Source organism: Phalacrocorax aristotelis, chromosome 10, assembly GCF_949628215.1.
Source record: "Phalacrocorax aristotelis chromosome 10, bGulAri2.1, whole genome shotgun sequence".
Lineage (NCBI taxonomy): Eukaryota > Metazoa > Chordata > Aves > Suliformes > Phalacrocoracidae > Phalacrocorax > Phalacrocorax aristotelis.
Genome location: NC_134285.1, coordinates 9,840,223 through 9,861,892, shown reverse-complemented (window position 1 = coordinate 9,861,892; position 21,670 = coordinate 9,840,223). Strand labels below are relative to the sequence as shown.

The following is a 21,670-nucleotide window of genomic DNA, read 5'->3' as shown; positions in this document are numbered from 1 at the left end:
GGTCAGGCAGGAGACTCAGCTCAGGGAGGGATGAGTGGCCACAGAGGTCGCAGGTGGCTTGTGGGGCCACAGGAGCTGCCCAGGGTGCTCCTCCAGCCCACAGACCCCCTGAGCTCAAGTGCACCTTGGAAACACTCTGTGCTGCTGTAACCATTGATATCCATGCCCATCACCTTGTTTATAGGCATCTTTGTCAGCAATGGCATTAAGACATGTCTTGCTGGGGGACTGCAGACACAGAAGTTGGCTCTTCTTTTGTCACACCCTGGAGCCTCCCCAGGCCTCCGACTCAGAGAGGGGCTGAGCAGAGGAGAGGATGCTTACGCATGAGGCGTCATTGACATATTGTTCACCATAGGGAAAGGAAGTGCCTGAATTTTACTTTTCCTAGGTCTTTTCATCAGGAAGCTAAAAGGCTGTAGGTTTTGCCTTGAATACTTTGCTCACATTACACAGTGTGCAGAGGTGCCCCTCAGGCACCGCCGTGCAAAGGCATCATTTTAGTTGCCATTATTATGCTGATGACGTGCTGATTTGTGCCGAGATCCCAGATGACCCTGGAAAAGCAATTTCCTGTTTGATGAGGTGCTGGAGTGACACCAAGTCTGGGATGTCTGAGACTCTCCTGAAGCTCTGATTAACGTTGCACTCCTTGCTGTTCCTCTCTGCAGCTGTATTACACAGCCAGCCGTTTGGATTTGCAGCCTTGGGCTTGCCTGTGATCCAGAACCTTCTGCAGTTACTGTTTGGGTTGAACCAGTAAGAAGTTGAACACGTAAGAAGGGGGTTTTTTGGTGGCTTTTTTTGTTGTTTTCCTTTTCTGTCATCTCTGAAACACAAAGAGGCTACCTCGAGGGAACAGGAGTTTTTAATTAATGCCATTTGCACATCTTGTTTGGATCAGGGCACTGCTTTCCTCACAGCCCCCCCAGATTGTTTGCTGTGCATTACTACAAGACCAGCAAAATTCTGCAGCTGAAACCCTCCCCAGTTCCCTATGGGAACCAGAGCACATTACATCAGCACAGACATCTATGCAACGCTCCTAATGAAGTTTCAGATTGATTTTCCTCCTCAAGGTTATCTGTGACGGTACCTCCAGGCATGTTAGAAAACTGATGGTTTAGAACAGTTTGCTCTAACAGGCTTTCTACAGCATCCTGTGACACACAGCAATCATTTTGTGAAGGCTGAGCTATTAAGGACCAGAACCTGAAAAAAAAATAATATATTTACCAATGGATAAGAACGTTACCCAAGTAACAGATGCTGAGTAGTCATATGGTAAAGAGAGTCACAAAACCCATTCTAAAGTCTAACTAGCTTTGCATCAGATTGCACGGCCATGAGGAAGCCTCTCCTGTGCACCTTTGGCAGGTGAGGGAAGACTCCCTACAGAGAGCTCCTGCCCATGGCCCCCACCACTCCTTCCTCTGGGGTCCTCCTCAGCAAAACAAACCCCACAGCATCCCGGTCCTCTGCAGAAAGGGCAAGGAGTGAACAGCACAGAGGGGAAGGGATGAGGTGACTGAGATGGCAGCTGGAAGCAGAAGAGGCAGGTAAGGATAAAGGAGAGAAAATGATCAAGAAGAAAAATTTCTCAGTGCTGAAGCTTTACAGACTGGAAAAGGAAAGGGGGGAAAAACAACCAAAATGGATCTGAGAAAAAAATAAAGATACAGTGAAAGAAAGATGGTAGAATGCCATAAGCCAAACTATAACAACAAATCACAGGTTAAGAGCAAAAAATGTTGTCAGGAGGCAAGACCACACGGGGAAGGAATGTGAAATTCCAGGAGCCTCCTGCACTGCTGCTGAGCCTTTCCTGTGAAGGCGGGGTAATGGATAAACACCCATCACAGCATCGCATCACTGTTCCCTCAAGTCCAGTGACCTACAGGGTGGTGACATCCCACCTCCAGCCAGGCCTTACCCAAGGCATCTCTCCCATTGGATGTTGGTAAACAGCCAGGTTGATTTTAACAACCCGTTAATGAGCAGGCAGACACCCATGTAACCAAGCCACATTCATCATCAGTGATTCTGCACCATTCTTTACTTAAGCAACTACTAAGCTTTTGGACAGCTAACAAAAAAAAAAAAAAAACTAGGCAGAAAAGGAAAAAACCCTGACAACTGTTTTCCATATTTAATTTCCCATGACTGTCATGAACACGGACCCCTGTTTCACTCTGATGGACATAGCCCTGAGTCAACTGTTGTGACAACTCTTTGAACCGCCTCTGCCTGGCCACTTTCACATCGGTCCAATGCTTTATGTCTGTACGAGAGAGGGGTGCTGGCATTATTTTCAATAATACTCTGTGCTACCAAACAAAGGAATCATCCATGCTCCCCAAGGATGGCTCCTTCTCAGGGCTGCAATGGATAAGCCAAGGAACAAGGATGCCAAGGAGAAACTTGGTACATGCAAAACTGGAGGCCTCCAAGCTGCATGCCATAACCACTTGGCTGCACAGCAGATTTCAAAGTAGCCTCCAAAAGAAATGCTCCAAAATGACTCATTACCCAAATTTCAAATTAATTTCTCCCTTTTCCTTCCCAACCAAGACATGGTAAGAGCAACAGTGCAATAATTGTTGTAGGCTTATACCCAAGATGGGAATAAAAAACCGTAGACAGCTGCCATAGGAAAGCCACTCCATTTGTGAAGCACATAACATTTCGAACCTAAGGAGCTGTCAGCTCCTTAAATGACTGTCATTCTAGTGTACTCACAGTACCAAGTTAAAAAACAAGTCCAATATATACCCCCTCTACTATAAAAATGGCTTAATTTGAGGGGAGAAGGCATTTTAATGCTATTTTCCCACCACAACCAGGCAATTTTTTCTTTTGTGGATTGATCTCCAAGCTCTCATTACTGCTGGCCTAAAACATTTATTCCTGCCCACTCAAATCTGCTAAAAGATAAATGAATCATATGTCAATAAAACTTGGGGTCCTGAACATGTGTTTCAGAATTAATCTTAACGGCAAAATGTGTGAATCTGAGCCCAGCTACAGCAAGGCCTGCCAACTTCATTCATGGTAATTAAGCAAAGCCACACACATTTAAGGGGTATTTAAGGAGTGCTGAGTGTTCCTATGGGGACTGGACTCAAGAGTTACTCCATAAGCAGCTACTGCTATTTAGAAACATATTAATTACCCTGCAAGAAACAGCCTCCTAGAACTACCAGGGATAAAGAATTTGGCAATACCTGCATCGACATTTTCTACAGGGAATAAGTCCTTCTGCTTAGTTGCTGGCTCTGATCATGTACTGGATGGCAGCTCCCCTATGCCTCCACTTTGGACTCAATCCCACCAAGTGCTGAACGCACGATCCAAGCTAAAAAAGCACTTATGCACAGATACGGTCTTTTGCCTGAATCTTTGCATCAAGTGTTTTATTGTGCTGATTCCTCAAGGCTGAGGGGACAGTACATTTCTCACCCATAGTTCGTTTCTTCGACAACCCATTCCTGACATAATGGGCTTGGCAACGCTGCAGAGCCCACCTTGTTACACCCAAGGTAAGTTCTCAGGCAACTCTATGTTAACAACCAACTCCCTGGGGTGGTAATGAAGATATTCTGCTATTAATGATGGTGGGCTTTTACCCACTGAGGAGCTCTACACCCCATCTCACAGCCCTAAGGAGCTTACCCTGGTCTAGCTCACAGTAGAGGCAATGGAGTCATCAGCTGCAGAAGCTGGACCATGCCTCAGCCTGGGAGAAACCCACCTGTCCCTGCCGAAGCCACAGGCACCAAGAGGTTGCTGGCATCCCCCACCTTTTTTAGCAGGGCTCACTCATGCCGGGACAGTCCTGTACTGAGGCAGTGTCCCAGCTCTGGGCTTGATGGGGCTCAGCACAAGGGTAGGACAAGGACTCAGGACCTGCCTTTATCAGCACACTCCATGGCAATGGCTTCCAGGTGGATACAGCAAATGCAAAACAGATGTTCATCTTAGCCAATACCATTTAGGCTGCTTCCTCTGCTCTTCTACAGACTTTGCCCCATCCCACTCCCACCAGTACAGAGAGAAAAACCTTCTCCACAGCTCGTGCCATCTGGATTCACTTTCCCCCATTTCTCCAGCTCATCATGTTTCTGTCTATAAATGCCAGGAAAAAAATTTTTTTAAAAAAAACAGGTATTTTGTGTCTGTCATCTTTACATGTCACGTCTATGCCTGTCTGGTTTTCTCTCCTGCCTGTTACCGGTTTTCCAAGCACCTGCTTCAGCATTTTCCCCACCATGACCTTTATCGCTGGGGTCCTGGGGCTGCCAACCCAGCCTGGAAAATTTTCATCAACTCATGATCAGAACTGACTCAGGTTCAATCCAACAAGAAACTAATAAGGGCTGTCTGTCCCTCAACTGATCAAGCAAAAAAAGTGAGAAGTATAAAAAAAATTGCCAACATGTCAAAGCTATCATTCCACAGGCAGAATCTTCAAACTAGCAATCAAAAAAAAAACCCACAAATTTCTAGTACAAGCATCACTGTTGTTGAAAGAGATTAAAATGTAGTTTTTCAAAGTAATAAGCTTTATTGTTTTCCTTCTTCCAGGACTTATTTTAACCCTTTGATCAATGCATTTAACTTTAACCCCTATTAAAAGAAAATACACCTTATTCAATGAACTGTAAAAATCTTATCACCAAGAAAACATAGGAAGATGATACCAAACATCCTCCCTGGCTATCCTAGTACAAGTACTGTTGTTCTCTTTGCAGTTGCAGTCTGTCAGCTAAGGTCCAGCCAAAAAGAACAAGGAAGGATGAAAAGACCAAAACCAAGGCAATTCAGTAATCAAGGTGTGAAGGACTTTTTGCTTGATTTAAGTTTTTCCATATGATAGCACGTAAATAAATGCAAATGGCTTGTAAGGTTAGGCCTGCCCATTCAAAGGGAGTTTTCTCCTATTCTCATTCCTTTTATAAATACCAGAAATGCCAATTTCTGCATAAATAATTTATCTTGAATCCTGGTGAAGCAGACAGCACTGCTGAAAACAGCAGCAGCTTTCAATGAAACTTTGGAGAGGGAGGGAGGAAGGGCTGGCTCCGAGCTTGGCACATGAAGGCAGCGATGATCTTGTCTAATCAAGGTCTGTATTAGCTGTGGAACATATCCATGTTACCAATAAAGAGATACATAATACAGAGAAGTATTTATCACGCAAAAATGGGGGAAAGCAAGGCTGCATGGTGTAAATCACAGGAGGATAACTGGATGCAAAAAGGAGAGCTCTGTCCTCAGATACAGAACGCAGAGCCTGTGATGAACCACAAATACTGAAAAGAAAAAAAATTGTTGCAGGCATTTGTAAATAAACATTTGGGGAAAAGGCCCAGGCAGTGAGGGGAGCCCAAGAATTTATGTTCATTTTCCATATGAGCCATTTCGTAACACAGCTGTGTAACACTGCCACTCTACTGAGCAAAGCATATCCCAGTGACCTGAAGACCTGACCTACATAAAGACACACTCAGGGACCCCACGATTTTGACTTTCAGAACTTTCCTTTTTGCACAAACGATGTACAGGCTAATCCCATGACACTCCTACTTCTATTACAGCAAATCTAGTGGGCTTTCTTGTAGTTACCAGGGGCCTTGACCATCTTCTCCCTTACACACTGCAGAAGGTCTGAGCAAGAGGTAAAAGCGCTCTCCAGCCCCTCTGCACACAGAGGGGGCAACGCAGAGGCAGACCCAGCTGACTTTGCCCAGAAACACTGCTCAGTGGATTTTACTTCCACAAGTGTCTGATCACAAGTTTCCACTCCAAATCAGACTCTTGGACCCACACCATAAATCAGCAGTGAGGTCAATGAATTTACTGTCCATCTTGTCTAATACCTCTGGCCACGCCACCCTCTTGTGAACACATAAAAATCAAAGAAACTGAACCATCCAAGTTCATGCAGTGTTCTGATTCAGCGAAGGCTCTAAAACTTAGAAATTGCAATCCCAGAGCTGGTGAGGAACTGGGAGAGGCAATCGTATTATACCAACCTTGAGTGGTACTCCTGTCCTTAGCACAAATGCCTAATGCTCATGCCAAGCCCTTAACTTGGCTTTTTACAGGGTCCTATGCCTCTAGCTATGTGGGTGATAATGGCTAGTAGCAAATCTGGCAGCTCACTGCCATTCCTGGTTGCAAAGTTCAGATTTTCCCATTGGGCAGCTCTTTTCCTGGCTGGAGAGCAGGTGGCACTAACTGGGGCCCTATTCTTAGAACAGACATGGAAGCACCCAGACCCTGTAACACCTTGTCCTCCCGAACCATCTCATGGCTGAATCTAGTCCAAAATGCATGCTCAAACTTGCATGCATGCAATGTGCCACTTACATGAGACAAACTCTATGGCAAGTTTATTTCCTTGAGGGACATGATGAAAATAAACTACCACTACCTTGCAATTTTTCGCTCATGCATCATGCCGTAAGTCTGTAGAGATTGTGTCTTCTATACACTTTCTTGTATCAATTTATTACTGAACTGGCACCTGTGGTTCAACTCATGTACCCAAAGTACAGTCACGTTAACAACCACAGGGGTGTCTCAGATGGGGCAGTGTCACTGCAGCATCTGCAAATGGATGCAGGTCACTGCAGTGACAAGAAAAATCTTCCAAAAGGTGCAGACCTCCAAAGCAGTCTTGATTTATTTTCGTTAAGAGTTGAAGTAGGATCTTTTGTCATGCCGCCTCCTTTGAATATGAAAGCGGACAGCTCCTCTACCTCACAGTGTTAGCTATAAGACCAGTTATAGGCCCAATATTATTTCAACCCAGCAGATGCTGTATTAACAAGATGACAATGACTAATTAGAAACTGCGTTACTTGCCAACAAGCAAAGGAACCACACAAAAAAAAAAGCAACAAAAATTGTGGCAATAATCTGATAAATTCTGTTACCTGAGAACTAGGCACAAGGGCTTTCCACCAGTGTCCACCTTTCACGAGGTCTACATCACTCAAGGGCATTGACACTTTGCCAATAACACAATGGCGTGAGAATTTGTCAAAATCCACTACGGTTAAAAGCAGAGTTCTTCTCTGGGCTTCTAAAAAGGGGATTTCAAATGTGTACCTCTCTTCAAACACCGGGTTCTGCGTTTTGCGTTTCACTCCGGTCTGCTTGGAGTTCTTCTGATCAGGAAGAAGGCAGATCTTGACGTAGGGGTTGGAGTGAGCCATATCTTGCCTTGAACCATCGTAAGAAATTGGAGGAGGCAGATCTCTAGCCTCAATGACTCGCACTATTAGATAATTATGCAACAGGTCATACTGAGTGCTAAAATGCAGCATGCCCAGCTGATACTTTGATAAGATCTCCTCATCCGTCAAGGAGTCCATATCATCACTATTCGAGTCAAGAGAGTACAGTCTTGGTTCAAATTTTCTAAAATAGTCATCTGGGGTATAGGTTTTTCGCAGGATAGTTGGCTGAACTATTTCTTTCTTAGCTCCTATTATTCCAAACTCGATAGGCTTAATGTCAATTAATGGAGAACTTGGCCTCCTTGACTCTAAACCTAAATGAGAGAAATGCACAGATACGATTGTTAGAAACTCAGCTGAAGCCATTACAGGTGCAAGTCAACTTGTGCTTCTTTGGGTACAGCTATTCCGTGTCTGGCGACACCCAGCACAGCAGGGTCCCCAGAGGGACATTTCACCATTACATTGTCAACAATTAATAGCACCCTTAGTTACACTGAAGTGCAAGCTCAGCTACACTTTTCCCTCCCAACCATTTTCATGTCTAATTACCATGCACATGCTTCAGCAAGAAAAACAGCACTGGCCCCTTCCATTGTGCTCCTGCAGAACACGATGAGATTTTAATCAACGTACCTTCAACTTGACTAGATTCCCTGTCTAAAAGATGAAAGAGCAAGCACTACGGTTTGATTTTCTTCCCCACAAGAGTTACATTACTGTTGGAAGGATGACCTTACTTGAAATCCGCCTTGTGAGGCTGTAAGTGGACCGTGACGCATCTGAAGATGACCGCCTTCTGTCAGGGGAAACATCCTGAAGAGGGGGAGGCAGCTCACTGATTGTATTATCGGAGTCTCCATCTTTGTCCTCATTTTGGCTGCTTATCCTGTTACAATGAGATACCTTTGTGTGATCCAACCCAGAAAAAGGAGTATATACAGAATAAAGCTGCATTTTGGTATTCTGAGTCTAATCTTGGGTGCACATCCCTGGATACTGCAGGGTATCTCCTCATCTATTTGGCAAGCAAAAGGCTGAGCAACTGACTTCAGACCTATGTAAAAAACCAGATTCTTTATCTTTCTGCCTGTCTTTCAAACAGAGGTATATCAGTATTAGAGCATGACACAGGCCACATGGGCATGTGTGACTCAGATGTTCATCAGAAGTATTATATGTCTTTAAGAAAAAAGGAAAAAAAATACCCACAAACTACACAACCCAAACAGTAGCTTATTGCTGTAAATTCACAGCTACGCTTTGGAAGCATGGCCTTCACTAGGAATGAACCAGCATGGGAAACCACCACACAGACATCTCAAACCTACCACACACCTCTCTCAGTAAAATATTGCTTTGCAGGTACACCACTAAGGTTTCAAACTCGATCTTATAAATACAATTAATTAACAGCTATTTATTGACATGGCTTTTTAAATAATGGGCTTCTTTTTATCCACTTCTATAAAGCAGAGGTAATTCTCACAAGATAGTAATTTTACTGCCCAGGGGTCTCGGTGGGAGCAGGGAAGTTGGCAGCATCTGAATAAGCAAGTTGTAGTGAGAGCTGTAGCATGTTTGAGAAGACTCAACACAAGACTGGCATCATAAAGAAGTCCACATGTAATTCCCATTTCAGTTTACATATATATATATGTTTTCATATAAAACAATGTTCTGGTTAAAAAACTCAACATGTCACAGCTGCAGTGGCTCACAAAAGCAGTCAGGACCTCCCAACCTTGACCGAAAGAAGAACAAAAACAGAGAGCAATAAGTAGAGGAGAGAAACTCTCCAACTGCACATTCAGAGGGGAGCTGCTGGCAGACATCTGCCGATGGAAATGAAATCACACAATGGTATGTGCTGTGTAGTGCATCACGCAAAATAAGCCTTTGGCTAACCCATGAGACAGAGTACTCCAAAAAAGAGCAGCAGATCACAAGGAAAGCATCAGCATGAAATGAGCAAAGCAAAGAGGAATACTGTGTGAGTTTTGCTCCTGATTCACCCTTTCGACATATGTGGCTTGGCTGGGTATAAACTAAATATGTTGAATCATTTGCTTTAGTAACCAATGGCTGGACTAGTGCAATAAAATTATTCTGCAAAAAGCAGTAAACTCACAGAAAAGGCCCCCCTAATGTAAAACAGCTTTAAACTGGAATTGCTTATCCAAACTCACAAAGTTCACAGCAGGATCCACGCAAATCTCACCCACCCAGAGTCACACAACTCATCCACATTAAAAAATCGTCTGCTAATAATTAAAACCAAACCCTACGCTAAAAAGGGTATACAATATTTGCACAACTCTGCAGCCCATTAAAGGCAGTCCAAATCATGCAGTTTGACATATAATCAGTACTTGGAACACAAATAGCTTTTTCATGCCTAAATGTGGGCCTACACAATCATAGGTAGCATTTGGATATACTTGCACTTGAGAAGCAAATGCACAGAACGAGGAGAAGGCAGGGTGAAAAGGGAATCAGGAAGAGAGGCATTAAGGATGTTCTACAACGGGTAAACATAATAGTGAGTTAATAACATACAGATGACCTTTAGTAAGGAAATTGCTACTGAGCCACAATAATTTTTCCTCAAATAAACTCTGGCTCTGGCTAGAGCAGCTCTGTTTCTGTTAAAACCTTTGGGAAGAGGAGTCGCATCCTGATTTCAATTCAGTCTCACAGACCATGCACCGTTTATCTTTGGGGTTTATGTAGAATATTCCATAACAGGCAGCGCTGACATACACCCTCGCTCCCAGCCCATTTCTGCAAAGACCAGGATGCAAGCATTCCTCATGGAATAACAAGAAGCTACCATGCATTCAGGTCAATACAGTTAGAGTCCCTTCAGTAAGAATGTTTTTTTCAAAGTTGCCACTGTAAAAAAATCCAGGAAGTGAGAAAAATCAACAGCGTCCCAAGAGAAAGAGATTAAACCTGCAGCTTTAACATCCCCTCCTGAATCTCCAGGACAAAGAGATGTCTCAGAGCTGCCAAAGAGAAAACTTACGGGGAAAAAAATAATAGATGGATTATTAAGCACGGGCATTCAGATGTTTGCCAGTAGGACAATGAAGACCATAAAAACAGTTTTCTCGTGGGGACTGGGTGGGGAGGTAAGGAAGGAACAAATTGCACTCTGCATTACACCGGTGTCCCGGGCCCACGAAGAAGTGGCAAGATGGAAAGATCTCAGCTGAAAACCTAGATCTATTTTTAAAACACTTTAAGGCTGCAAGCAGGGAATACAATAAATTGATTTGTTCCCAAATTCAATGCACGCAGCTAAATGCAGAATATGGTGGTGTCAAATCCATCTTCCATTTTAGGGGTTTCCACTGAATCCAAAGCCCCCTTTTCAAAATTAAAAGAAAAAAAAAAAAACCGCTGAGGGGTCAATTGGCATACACAGATCTCTGAGCACTTAAAAACATACCCATTAAACACCTTATTCTGAAACCAATTCCAAACCCTTACTCTGCTCACACATCTAACTCCAGACATTGTTTCCTACCTCCAAAAAACACATACAGAGATTTAAGAGTATAAGATCAACACAGTGAAAATAGAAATATGCTTCAGCTTCTGAATTCTGAGCCAGCAATGGCTGCATGGGATCATTTCCACCTTAAACCTGCACACATAAAAAGCATAGCCCTCCTATTGATCAGCAAACGAAATACACCTTTTCTGCCTCCTGCCTTTTACTCTCCTTTCCTCTTTATCTTCCAGACTTTTGTCCTTCTACAGGCTCATTTTCTCCCCCTCTCCTCTCAATCACATTCCCTTGGCTCCTTTCCCTCCCTGTATCTCCTCTGCTCTCTTTACCCTCCTCACTCAACTCATTTCTGGGTTTCCTCAACACTTTCCGACAAAGTCATCCTGGAAGCATAAAGCATCACTATCTTCCCTGGCACCATCCTGGGTCCATCCCAGCTCAAGAAGAGGAGCCAACGGCCTTTTCAAGCAAGCAAAGCTTGATCTCCAGCTTCCACATTAACGTGTGTTAACAGGCATCCACAGAGATAAAGGATTTGCAACAGGGCCAGAGGAGATGATGACTTCAGTGATCCCAAAGCATAGCAACATCCATGCCTCCTCACAAACCAAAGCTACTTCTCTCATATGTTTTCTTCTTGGACACCTGGTGCCCCTCTTGGACATTACCTCTGGGAACTCACCTTCTCTCAGCTCTAGAGCAGAACAGGGAGACCCTAACTGCACCAGATCACCTGAAGCTGGAATGAAAGATAGACACATGACCTAGGCTGGGGTTCCAGGGACCCTACCCAGGGCTGCTAGCTTGAGTAGGTGCAGCATAAAGTACAATATGGTTGAAGAACTGGGTTGTTTTTTTTTTTCCAGAGCACTTTGTCTTCTGCTTACAGCCATTCCAGTAAGTTAGTTGTAGAGGCTTTCAGATAGAGCAGGACTGGCAGAAAACAACACAGGCTGGAGAGAGCATTTTATGAGTCCGAAGGTCTCAATGTTCTCTGCCTGTGGCAAAGTCCAGCTCATCTGCAAAGTCACCATATATCTGAGTTTTGAGAACAAAAGAACAGAGCTTCAATGCTTTCAAAGTCCCTTTAGCCAGACAGATGGATCCAGCAGTCAAAAACTACAGCCCCAAACACACATGATGACCCTTCTGCTCCTCAGGACACTGAAGCATCCTCTCACATCAAGCTTAGCTACTTGTTCACAAGTATGCAATTGTTCCTGCAGCAATCTTTCCACATCCAATACTGCAACCTCATCACTGTGTTCTCCTGTGCACAATGCTTCCCTATTTATCATTGATTTTGTTTCCATTTCCCATTAATTGCAGGTGAATCCATTTCTGGGTGTATATCAGACTTTTAAATATGCTGCTCCACATTTAAAAACCACTCTAACACATCATGAACATCTCTATTTTTATTGCTTCAGTATTAATTACCACCCTATCCTACATGGATTCAAAAAAGTATATAGACAAGACTGTGATTTAAACATAGGACAATTTATTTCTTGCAGCACCAAGACATGGACCTTCCAGACCTGACACAGAACAACAGTAGGTACTCACAGAAGCAGACAAAATTATCTGAGTCTCTGTGCCTAGGTACCAACTTCTGAGCATCATATGATGTACTAAATAGGCTGTGTCCATCAAACAATCTGCTCTCACAGAAGACAGTCCAGGTCAGCCAACAGAGCAGACGCTAAAAGAGAGGAGAGCTCTGCTCCCTTCTTGGTTTCACTAATGCCTCCACAGAGTCACTTCTGTGCTGCAAATACACAAATTTACTCAAAATGGAGTAAAACAGAAAAGACTTCACTGACTTTCTTTGTAACAGATTTGCAAAAACACTAATCAAAGCCCCAGATAAAACCCGGCATTGCCACTGTTGTTCTTTAATGATTCAAGAGGAAATCTTGAAGAATACTAAGATGATGCAGGAGATCAAGTCTTGCTAAATGAAACTTAAGATGAATTTCCGCTTTAGAGCACGCACGAGGTACGGCTTTCACCTGCCTATGCGATAACCACCTTCACGCTAGGATAAGAAAATGTTTCAAAGCAACCTCATCAGCATTTCAGCTAAGTTGAAGTGCTCCAAAGGGCTGGTCCATTTGAAGAGGAAATAGGACTGAAGATGAAAAGCGCCTTTGGAAAAGGGCGCAGCTAAACCAGTTATCAGGTAGCTATGCTCGCTTACAAAATAACATCTGTCTCACTCATCGGAAAAGTGTTTTACAAAGACTAACCTTAAGATTTGAGCTAACAGGGCTGCCCTTTTTCACCTTGCCATTGAGTAGCCTACATTCCCACCCTCAGCAAGAGGTTCCTCCTTTCTATGTGGGATCCTCTGAATGTCCTATCGACATTTTGTATCAATACTCTCATTGCAGCTAAACGGCCCTGCTCCTCAGTTAAAGCTATGAAATTGTGCATCTAAACTTACAGCCAGGCTGGAGTTTGAGCAGGAAAAGGTCCCAGGATTTCAACTTCATCTTCATTTGTTTGACAACAGCTACAGTCGAAACACTTCTGACAACAATTTCTACAAGTCCACCGGCACAGCAAGAGATCCGAGATTCTTGCAAGCAGACCCTGAAGCCATTGGAAACCAAAGTACAAGATTACAACCCATCAGTAGCTATTGAAAAATAACATTCAGCTGTATTTATGTTTGTGTTTCTGCAACAGAACATTAAGAACTATATTTATTCCATCTATATCAACAGACAAGTGCTATGCAGTTACCAGCCCAACTTCACTGATGCCGTAACAAGGCAGGAAAATAAGCATTCACTGCAGGTATTTCCCCTCTAGTGGCAATGTATTATTATGTAGGTTGGCAAGAGGGTGATTTACAAAACACTATGGCGTAGTAATATGCTAGAGTGGAAACATGCTTATTCTTTCACGCACATCAACAAACTAATAGATCAGCAAATGTACAACAGAAGGAATTAAAACCAGAAGGTAAATGAAAGCTCTGACTTAATCCAGCAAGGGTCTTTTTAATTTGAAAATCTTAACACAGTAATGTGAATACATTTCATCCCTGTAGATTTATCGGCACTTAATATTTGCATGATCCATGCACATACAGCATTACAATCCAACAAACTTGCCACTGAAATGGATAAGCAAAAGCACGCTATCCACATGCCTCACCTCTGCTATGAAGATTAATTTAATGAAGAACCTTCCTTTTTTTTTTTTTTTAAAGAAGTTACTTGACCCAGAAAAGTATTTCATTTCATAGGTTTCCATGGTGGTGCTGGCAGCACCACCTATAACAGTGCTCCTCTGCCGTTACAACCACAGGGTGTGAGCACCCCATCAGAGGGTCAACAGGCGGCTGCCCCATTTCCATGCCATCCCTACAGCCCTCCCTCCACTTCAAAGCCCTGCACGCTTCAGGAGGAGCAGAAAGCCAAACCTTAGCCCGTTTCCCACCCACACCAGCTCCAACTTCTGTGATTTGTAAGAAGGCTCATTAAGCAGCACAAGGACACCGCTAACAAAGGGCATCGCTCCACGGTCATGGGCGGGGGAGACACGCAGCTGCCAGAGCACAGCACGTGCACATTCAGGGTCGAAGCACTTTACAATTATATGTGACCTTGCAATGTTCCTAATAAGCTAATAAGCTGAAGAAATAAAGCACATGAGAACTTCTCTGTAGATATCCCCCAAAAATACTTGAGACCTTTTCAGTATTCACAAGTGTGCAGATACAAGGGCACTATCATACCACACAACAGGGTTTCATCTGAGGAGCACAGACCTGCATAGGAACATTTCTTTTGGCTCCAGTAAAACACACAGTTTTTTCCATAAGCAAAATCTGAACATTGCAAAAAAAATTACCATCCCAAAATGCGGTGCATTACTTATATCTAGGACATCAGTAAAGAGTCGGAAAATATAAGACAATACCCTCAGGATGGAGTGAGGAGACAGAGCAGAGAGTGAATCATCAGATTAACTCACCTCATTTATTGGTTCCAACTGTCCTTTTAGACATCCAAGATGAAGCAAAGGGGAACAAAATGAAAAAGACAAAAACAGGTTAACAATGCTCAAATAACTTTAAATTTTCTGCCATGACATGCCCCAGTCTGGATGAGCTTGGATTTCTGGCAAGACTGTACCTTGAAAATGTTGGAGGAAGGAGAGGTCTCCTGACCAGGCATTAGCTTCTGCTGTTTTCAGTCCCTCCCCAGCAAGCTCCCTCTGCTCCTCCTTCCCCAGGAGCGAAATTCCCAAACTCATCCTGGACCATGAAAATCCTGCTCATTGCTCCTTGCTAACTTGCTAAAAGGGTACCACATGTAATCACTTATTTTCTTTTCTTTAATAACCTGTCTCTAACTGCAACTACTTACTGCTGACAGCACACCATATCCAAATTTTCCAGTTAGATGCCACAGTGGGAAGAAAAAGCTGTCCTCCAGATTCAGCCCATACAACACAGTTTCAATGCCAACTCATTAAAAGCAACATTTCTAAGAAGGGACACAGACTCAGAATACTCTCTATTACGTACACATCACTTGAGGTAGCTGGGCATCTTCAGTCTCATCCTCAGATGTGACTTGAAGAACAGAAAAACTAGAAGTGCTTAAAACTGGAGTCAGGCAGTCCAGTTCAAAAATCTGCACTACAGCCACTTCCCCCAAGTCACAGAGAAAATCTACAGCAAAGGAAGAAATCATCGCAAGCCAGTGCTTTACTCACAAAGCCACCCTTGGAGCACTATACTTGACCCACTTCGTTGATAACTGGAGACTTAGTAGTATTTCAAATGCCTGCTGAAATGTCTTTCCTATTGCTTTCTATCTAATGTCTAAGAGTTTCCTAATTGTCCTGGCTGTCTGTAGAGGGAATCCCTTTAAAAAAAAAAAAAAAAAAAAAACAAAACAAAAAACACCAACCAACCACAACAGAAATCCCAAACAAACAAACAAAAATCACACAACCCCCCACCCTCTTCTCTACTATTCCACATGCAGAAGTTGGTTTCTAGCTTTACGCTCGTGACAGGGAGAAGAGCAGTGTTTTATAAAGAAGCTGGGATGCAGACGTTGTCTTTAGTTTCAAGAACTCTCCCATGGACCACATTTCAGCCCAAGCCTCCCTTTTAAACTTCTCAGAAACCAGCACTTGGTAAAAAGGCCACCACTTGTTCGAAGCACAAATTAAGAGACTGGAAATGCTGCAGTGCAATGTGACAAGACAGTGATTACCAGATACCCATGGACCAACTGTTTAAGAAAGTCCTAAATGGTTTAAATGGTTTTATCATTCTTTATTAATGCAAAGTTGCAGCCAAAGCACAGCACCCACAGCTACAGTGGTTTAGCAAAGCTGCAACAAGAATATTTAAATTGCTCTAAAATAAAGCAGCTGGATCTGTGCCACACGATCGAACGCCGTAAACACATGCTGTTCGAAGGAAGTGGCATTTCCGAATGGCCCACAGGGATGCACGGCAGGTTTGTGTCAAAGAGCCCTCCTGGTTACAATCGGCCATCAGTGATGTGAAAACACTCCTGTGTGCTACCAGCCCCAAGAGCACAGGCAGCGGTCCCACAAGCACCATAACAAAGTGCCTCTGCGACCACCCACAAATCTCCGCCAGGAAACAGAAATAAGTATTATGGTGCAGAAGAGGTAAACAAGTAGCCAGTGCCATGGCTTAAACAGGGCTTAAATGCAGGGGCCTATGAAAGGAGAGCAAACACAACCAGCTGTGTGCATCCTCCTCACTCACAGTGGGAGAGGTGGTCAGCACTGGGGAAGGGCAGCGGTTTAGGGAAGGATGCAACAGCCAGCGGGCGCTGGGGATCCCAGGGAGCAGAGTGGAGAAGGGCTTGGCCCAGGTCAGGGAGACACCGTCAAGCCCTGCTGTGTCATCCCAAGCAGGACGAGCAGAGGACAACCCTGATGGGAGCCCCCAGCCACAAGTGCACCCTCGCCACTGGCCAGCTGCGGCTGTCCCAGGCGCACGCCCTCACCTGGAATCAGGTGCAAGGCAGGGCTACAACTCCACTCTGCACCTTGCTGCAGGAGCCCAGCACCCCAAGGCCATCCAGGCCCACTGGGAGGGTCACCTGCTCTAAAGCAGCACAGCCACTGGTCACAAACAGGGCAAGGCACCAGCTACAACAACCTGCCGTGGCAGGGTCCCCGGGGATGCTGCAGCAGGGTGGGGTCCCCGCTGGTGTTGTGCCCCTGCAGTTACAGCCGCAGCCACATACCCATGGGTGGCCTCCCAGCACCCCAACCTGACCAACCCCACAGTGTGGGGGTAACAAGGTGTCACACCCGGACACCCCCACCTTACACACGGGCGCCCCAACATCGGCGCTGCCGGAGGGCCCGCCCGGCCCCACTCGAGGTCCCCGCCGAGCCGAGGGGCCCCGGGAGCCTCGCACCCCACCACAGGCGGCTCCAGCCCACACCCCAGGGGCAGCGCCCGCCGCGCCCCGCTCCCACCCCCCGGGCGCCGCCGCGGCTCTGCCCCGAGTGGGAGGGGGGCCGTGGGGGGGCGGCTGGAGGTGGGCACGGTCCCGCGGGACGGGGGGTCACGGGGGGCGCTGACAGCGGGTATCTCTATGAACGCCCCAGCGCCAGGACTCCCCGCGCAGCTGGAGATGCTCCGCTCGGGTTGATCTCAAAACTGGGCGGCAGCCTTCGGAGCTACTGATGGAAAACAGGCGGCTGGGAGCTGCAGGGCCGGGGGGGGGGGGGAAGGAAATCGCGCAGGGTTTACACCCGCCCAAAATTTTAATTCAGCCTGACACGGAGCGGGGGGGTGGGGAGGGTCCCATCCATCACGCCGAGGGCTGGAGCCCCCCGCCCTGCTGGGCTGCGCCCAGGCTGGAGCGGCCGATTAAGCCCCCGGCGCACCTCGGTCTGCCCGCGGGGTTTAACATCCCCCCCCCGCAAGAAGTCCCGTGCGGGCTCGGGCCGGGCTCCCCGCACCCGGGGCCACCCCACTGCTCCCGGCAGAGAGGGGAGAGGGCTGCTGGCCGCCCCCGTGGGGTCCCGCTCCCACCCCGGCGCCTGGCGGGCAGGGGGCTGCAAGCCCCGCTCCTGCCCCGGCCCCGCCTGACCCCCTCGCCGGGGGCCGCCGGCGGGAACTCCTCCCCAGAAGTTAACCCGAAGTTGCGCACTAGCACCAGGCAAGAAGCACCGGCGCGGGGGGGGGGGGACCCGCCGCGGCACCGGCACCCGTCCCGCAGGCGAAACGAGGGGTTCCCCCGCACACGCCCCAGACATCCCCGCACCCCCGCTCAGCGCCGGGGCCCGCCGCTCCGCACCCACCTGGATGTACGCCATCTTCCGCGGGGCGCTCCGCGGGGCGCGCACGGCGCCTCCGGCCCCGCCGCGCCGCTCCACCAGCGGTACGCCCCGCGGTGCGGCACCGCCCCGGGTGGGGTGGGGTCGGGTGGGGTGGGGGGGCGCGGCGGCGGCACCCCGCGGGCGAGGAGCGGGTCCGCCGTTCCTCCGCGGCCGCGCAAGGCACCGCCGTCAGGGCGAGGAGACCTGCCGCGCCCCGCCGCCCCCCTCGGCTGATCGGGTGGGCAGAACACGCGTGCGGGGGGTTGCGCTCCGAGGGGGCTGGCGGAGGCTCCGAGCGGGCGGGCTCCTGCCCGGCCCTGCCCGCGGACCCTCCGCGGGGCTGCGCGGCGCGGCGTGAGCCGCGGGTGCAACAGGTCCGCTGCAGCGCGGGCAAACACTGACCTCCAGAGGGCCCGGCGCGGAAATTCAGGGCTGGAAACCCCTCCGGGCCCCCGGGGGACACAGCCGGGGGGCGGCCCAGCACGGCACGGCCCCCGGGGGGCCGCCGCCGGCGGGGGAAGGTAGCCGTAGGAGCAGAAGCACGTACGCGCCGAGCGGCGGCAGCGGGTGCGAGAGCGGTGGCCTTGCCTGATGAAGCAGTTTTTATAGCAGCGTGTTCCTCCAAAAGGGCTCACTCTGCGAGAAGGTGCTGTAAGCACACCAGAGTTGCAGCAGGGATGCAATTGTTTTATGAGCTTCAACGAACTAAGTTAAAACATACATACTCACGTCTTCCCAAGAAAAGATGAGGAACTGGAGTAAGAAGCGAGTGTTTACCCACATGCACACAAAGCATCATGTTGCTTGGCTGCGTGTCATGCTGACATCTCAGGCCCTGGCCAGGAGAGATGCGGCCCAGCAATGGGACCCTCTTGGGCAAATCCCACCACGAGGGTGGTTGGCCCTGGGAAACTCAAAGCAGTCTCTTTTGAGGTCAAACTCTTCGAAAGGGAAAGTAGAGGAAAGGCGGAGATTTGGGGCTGTTCCTCTTGAGCACCACCTTGGTACCACACAAATTACAGGTTTCCCTACACGCTGCTGTAAATGAAGGCTCCTGCCCCTTGTACTCGGAGAAGATTCTCCAGCTACACTTCTGGCACCTTCCGAGCACATGGATTTACGCTAAACCCAGGACAGAAGCGAAGAGGCAGGAGGCAGCATTTCACAGGAGTCGTGCGCTACAGAGCACTTCCCTGACTCAGTACAACCCTGTTACATTTCAGTTTACTGTGCCGAATGGCAAAAGCACTCCCACTCCAGGGGAGGGGATCTGTACAGCTTCAGATGTTGGCAGCCAGAACCCACAGGTTGCTACTGCTCCGTGTGGTGAGGCAGGAGCCTCTGGGGCAGCGCGGCTTTGGAAACCTTGCGTTACTGATCTCATTTAATGACCCTTCAAAGTTCTCATTGAATTAAATGAAAAACTCCTGTTGACTTCCGTGGGAAGGGCCATACTCTGAGTTAAAAAAATAAATTTTCTTTTTCTCCCCAGGGAGAGCAGCTACCACTTTAGAAGAATAATTACCACAGTGGAGATAAGCAAGGAAAAAAACTGTAGTACTTATTTGTTTCAGGCAGTTTTGAGCATATGATTAAACTGTGGTACAAGTTGTTTGTCAATTTTTGCTCTGCAATTCTTTTTAATTCCACTTCTTTCCAAGTGCCAGTGTTTAAAATGTCAGCCTCTACTTTGAATATCGTTGCTCTTTTCATCTTGACTCACCACCGCCTTGATGCAGCTTGCAATAAGTGAACACATGGATTTTGGGGTTTTTTTTCCATGTTACAACGTAGTGGAGAGAGGTTTAAACTTTTCAGAGAGATTTTTTTGACTCCTTAAAGGCAGAATACTGTGAGTCACAAAAACCTTGGCATGCCTCACTATATAAACATTATGGGCATGTTTGTACTTACGCCTTTAAAAACGTTTAGGACAGAGAAAGGAAGATCCAGTGCTGCATCAATTTACACTTTTTTTTTGGCTGACATATACAAGTATTATGAACCCAAAAAGAAGAGCAAAAGAAGTTTGCTAATACTATTGATTTTTATGTGGAAAAATGCCTTTTCTCCCCCCACATGCATTAGTAGCAGACTGTAGTACAAAGCTGTAAGATGTGCGTCCCTTGCACGCTCATACATATACATGCATTTAAGTGCCTTTTACGCTGTTGCTTGAAGGCTTTTAGATTACAATCTCTCAGCAAATATATTCGCTAAGCAAACACAGCTCTAACCCAAAGAATATGATGGATTCAAAACAGCAGACAGGTGGTTATTGTAAAATCTAATTTCAAATCTGCATATGGCTGATGCTCTGATTAAGCTCTGCTTCTACAGCACTCAGAACAAACAGACCCATTTGACATGACGACAACATAACCTTTGGATGTCCTTTGCTGTGTACGCTCTGTGTCTGATAAGACACATTCCATACTTCCCACATGTAATGGCTGCAATGCAGATGGCGAGGCTTGCAAACGCAAAATTTCTGCGCAGAAAACAAGGTAATTAACACCGCTATTGCAGAATATGATTTTATGATAGATTTCTATTCTTACTGATATTAATACACATTGGGAACAACATCAGCCACATCCAGAGCATGCGCTTGAAGCATTACAACCAGCCCAGCAAGTAGCAAAATCTACCTCCAGCACAGCAAACCCATTCAGCAGCTTCTCAGACAAATCAGAGCCAGGGCTGCCAGTATTCAAAATGCCACGTCTGCATGTGTCTTCCAACCCCTAGTCAAAGAATTTCATCTGCTTCATGCCTTAAAGTTGAGAGAGAAGAGCATCACCCTGAAAAAGTGGAGAAAGAAAGGAAAGAAATCTGATGGCTCGTTCAAAGGATTTTCATTTGCATCCTCCTAAAGCAATTGGCAGTGCTTTTTCCTGCTGCAAGGGGGAAGGCGAGGAGAAAAGTGGTGGTGCAAGATAAGATGAGATGTCTTAACTCTGCTGTTCATACACCAAGTCCTTATCATCATCACTGGAGTCTGTCTGCTGGAATAGCCGGCTACCACTCTGCCTAAAAATAAGCTTCTTATCTCCAGATGTTTTTATAAAAGCTGGTGCTTCCCCACTGCTATTGGCAGCCCATAAAGGTCCAACTTCTCTTGTCCTTACAGGATTAGCTTTGTTCCCCACAGCATTATCCCTACAACAAAAGCATCTCAGATTGGCTCTTCCAGTGCTATCTCTAGCAACATGCTTGTTTTTTGCAGGTTTCATGGACTCATTGCAGTTTCCCTCTGTGGGTTTTCAGGCCTTATTCTGCCTTGGCACTTATACCCTGAAGAGGCAAGTCCATGCGGTTTTATCCAAGAAGTTTTGGCCAACCAGGAGCAGGACTGTCCCCTGCAACCTGCACCTGGGATTGATGAAGGGCCAGTGGGCACTGATGCAGAGACCCTGATCAGTGGAGTAGCATGCAGGGTGGGGGGAACTGGGTAAATACCCCTACTTGGGAGTGCAAGCCAGGATCGAAGAAGCAGATCTACCCCAGCTGTCAAAGCAGAAAGCAGCAAACTCTGCTCACCTGCTTTTGCTCCCCT

The 21,670-nt window shown here is 46.7% G+C and overlaps 1 protein-coding gene across 1 annotated transcript in view; it reads right to left on the bottom strand.

Annotated features, from left to right (window-relative positions):
• SYT17 (synaptotagmin 17) overlaps nt 1-18,292 on the bottom strand; it is a 39,410-nt gene extending 21,118 nt beyond the window's left edge. Inside the window, exons 1-5 of the mRNA XM_075105145.1 lie at nt 18,094-18,292; nt 14,755-14,772; nt 13,214-13,362; nt 7,988-8,136; nt 6,942-7,561 (exon numbers count right to left, since the gene is read on the bottom strand). Coding sequence (XP_074961246.1) covers nt 6,942-7,561; nt 7,988-8,136; nt 13,214-13,362; nt 14,755-14,772; nt 18,094-18,108 — 951 coding nt within the window. The 5' untranslated portion in view covers nt 18,109-18,292. The remainder of the gene's footprint in view (nt 1-6,941; nt 7,562-7,987; nt 8,137-13,213; nt 13,363-14,754; nt 14,773-18,093) is intronic.
• Nucleotides 18,293-21,670: the final 3,378 nt, after the last annotated feature.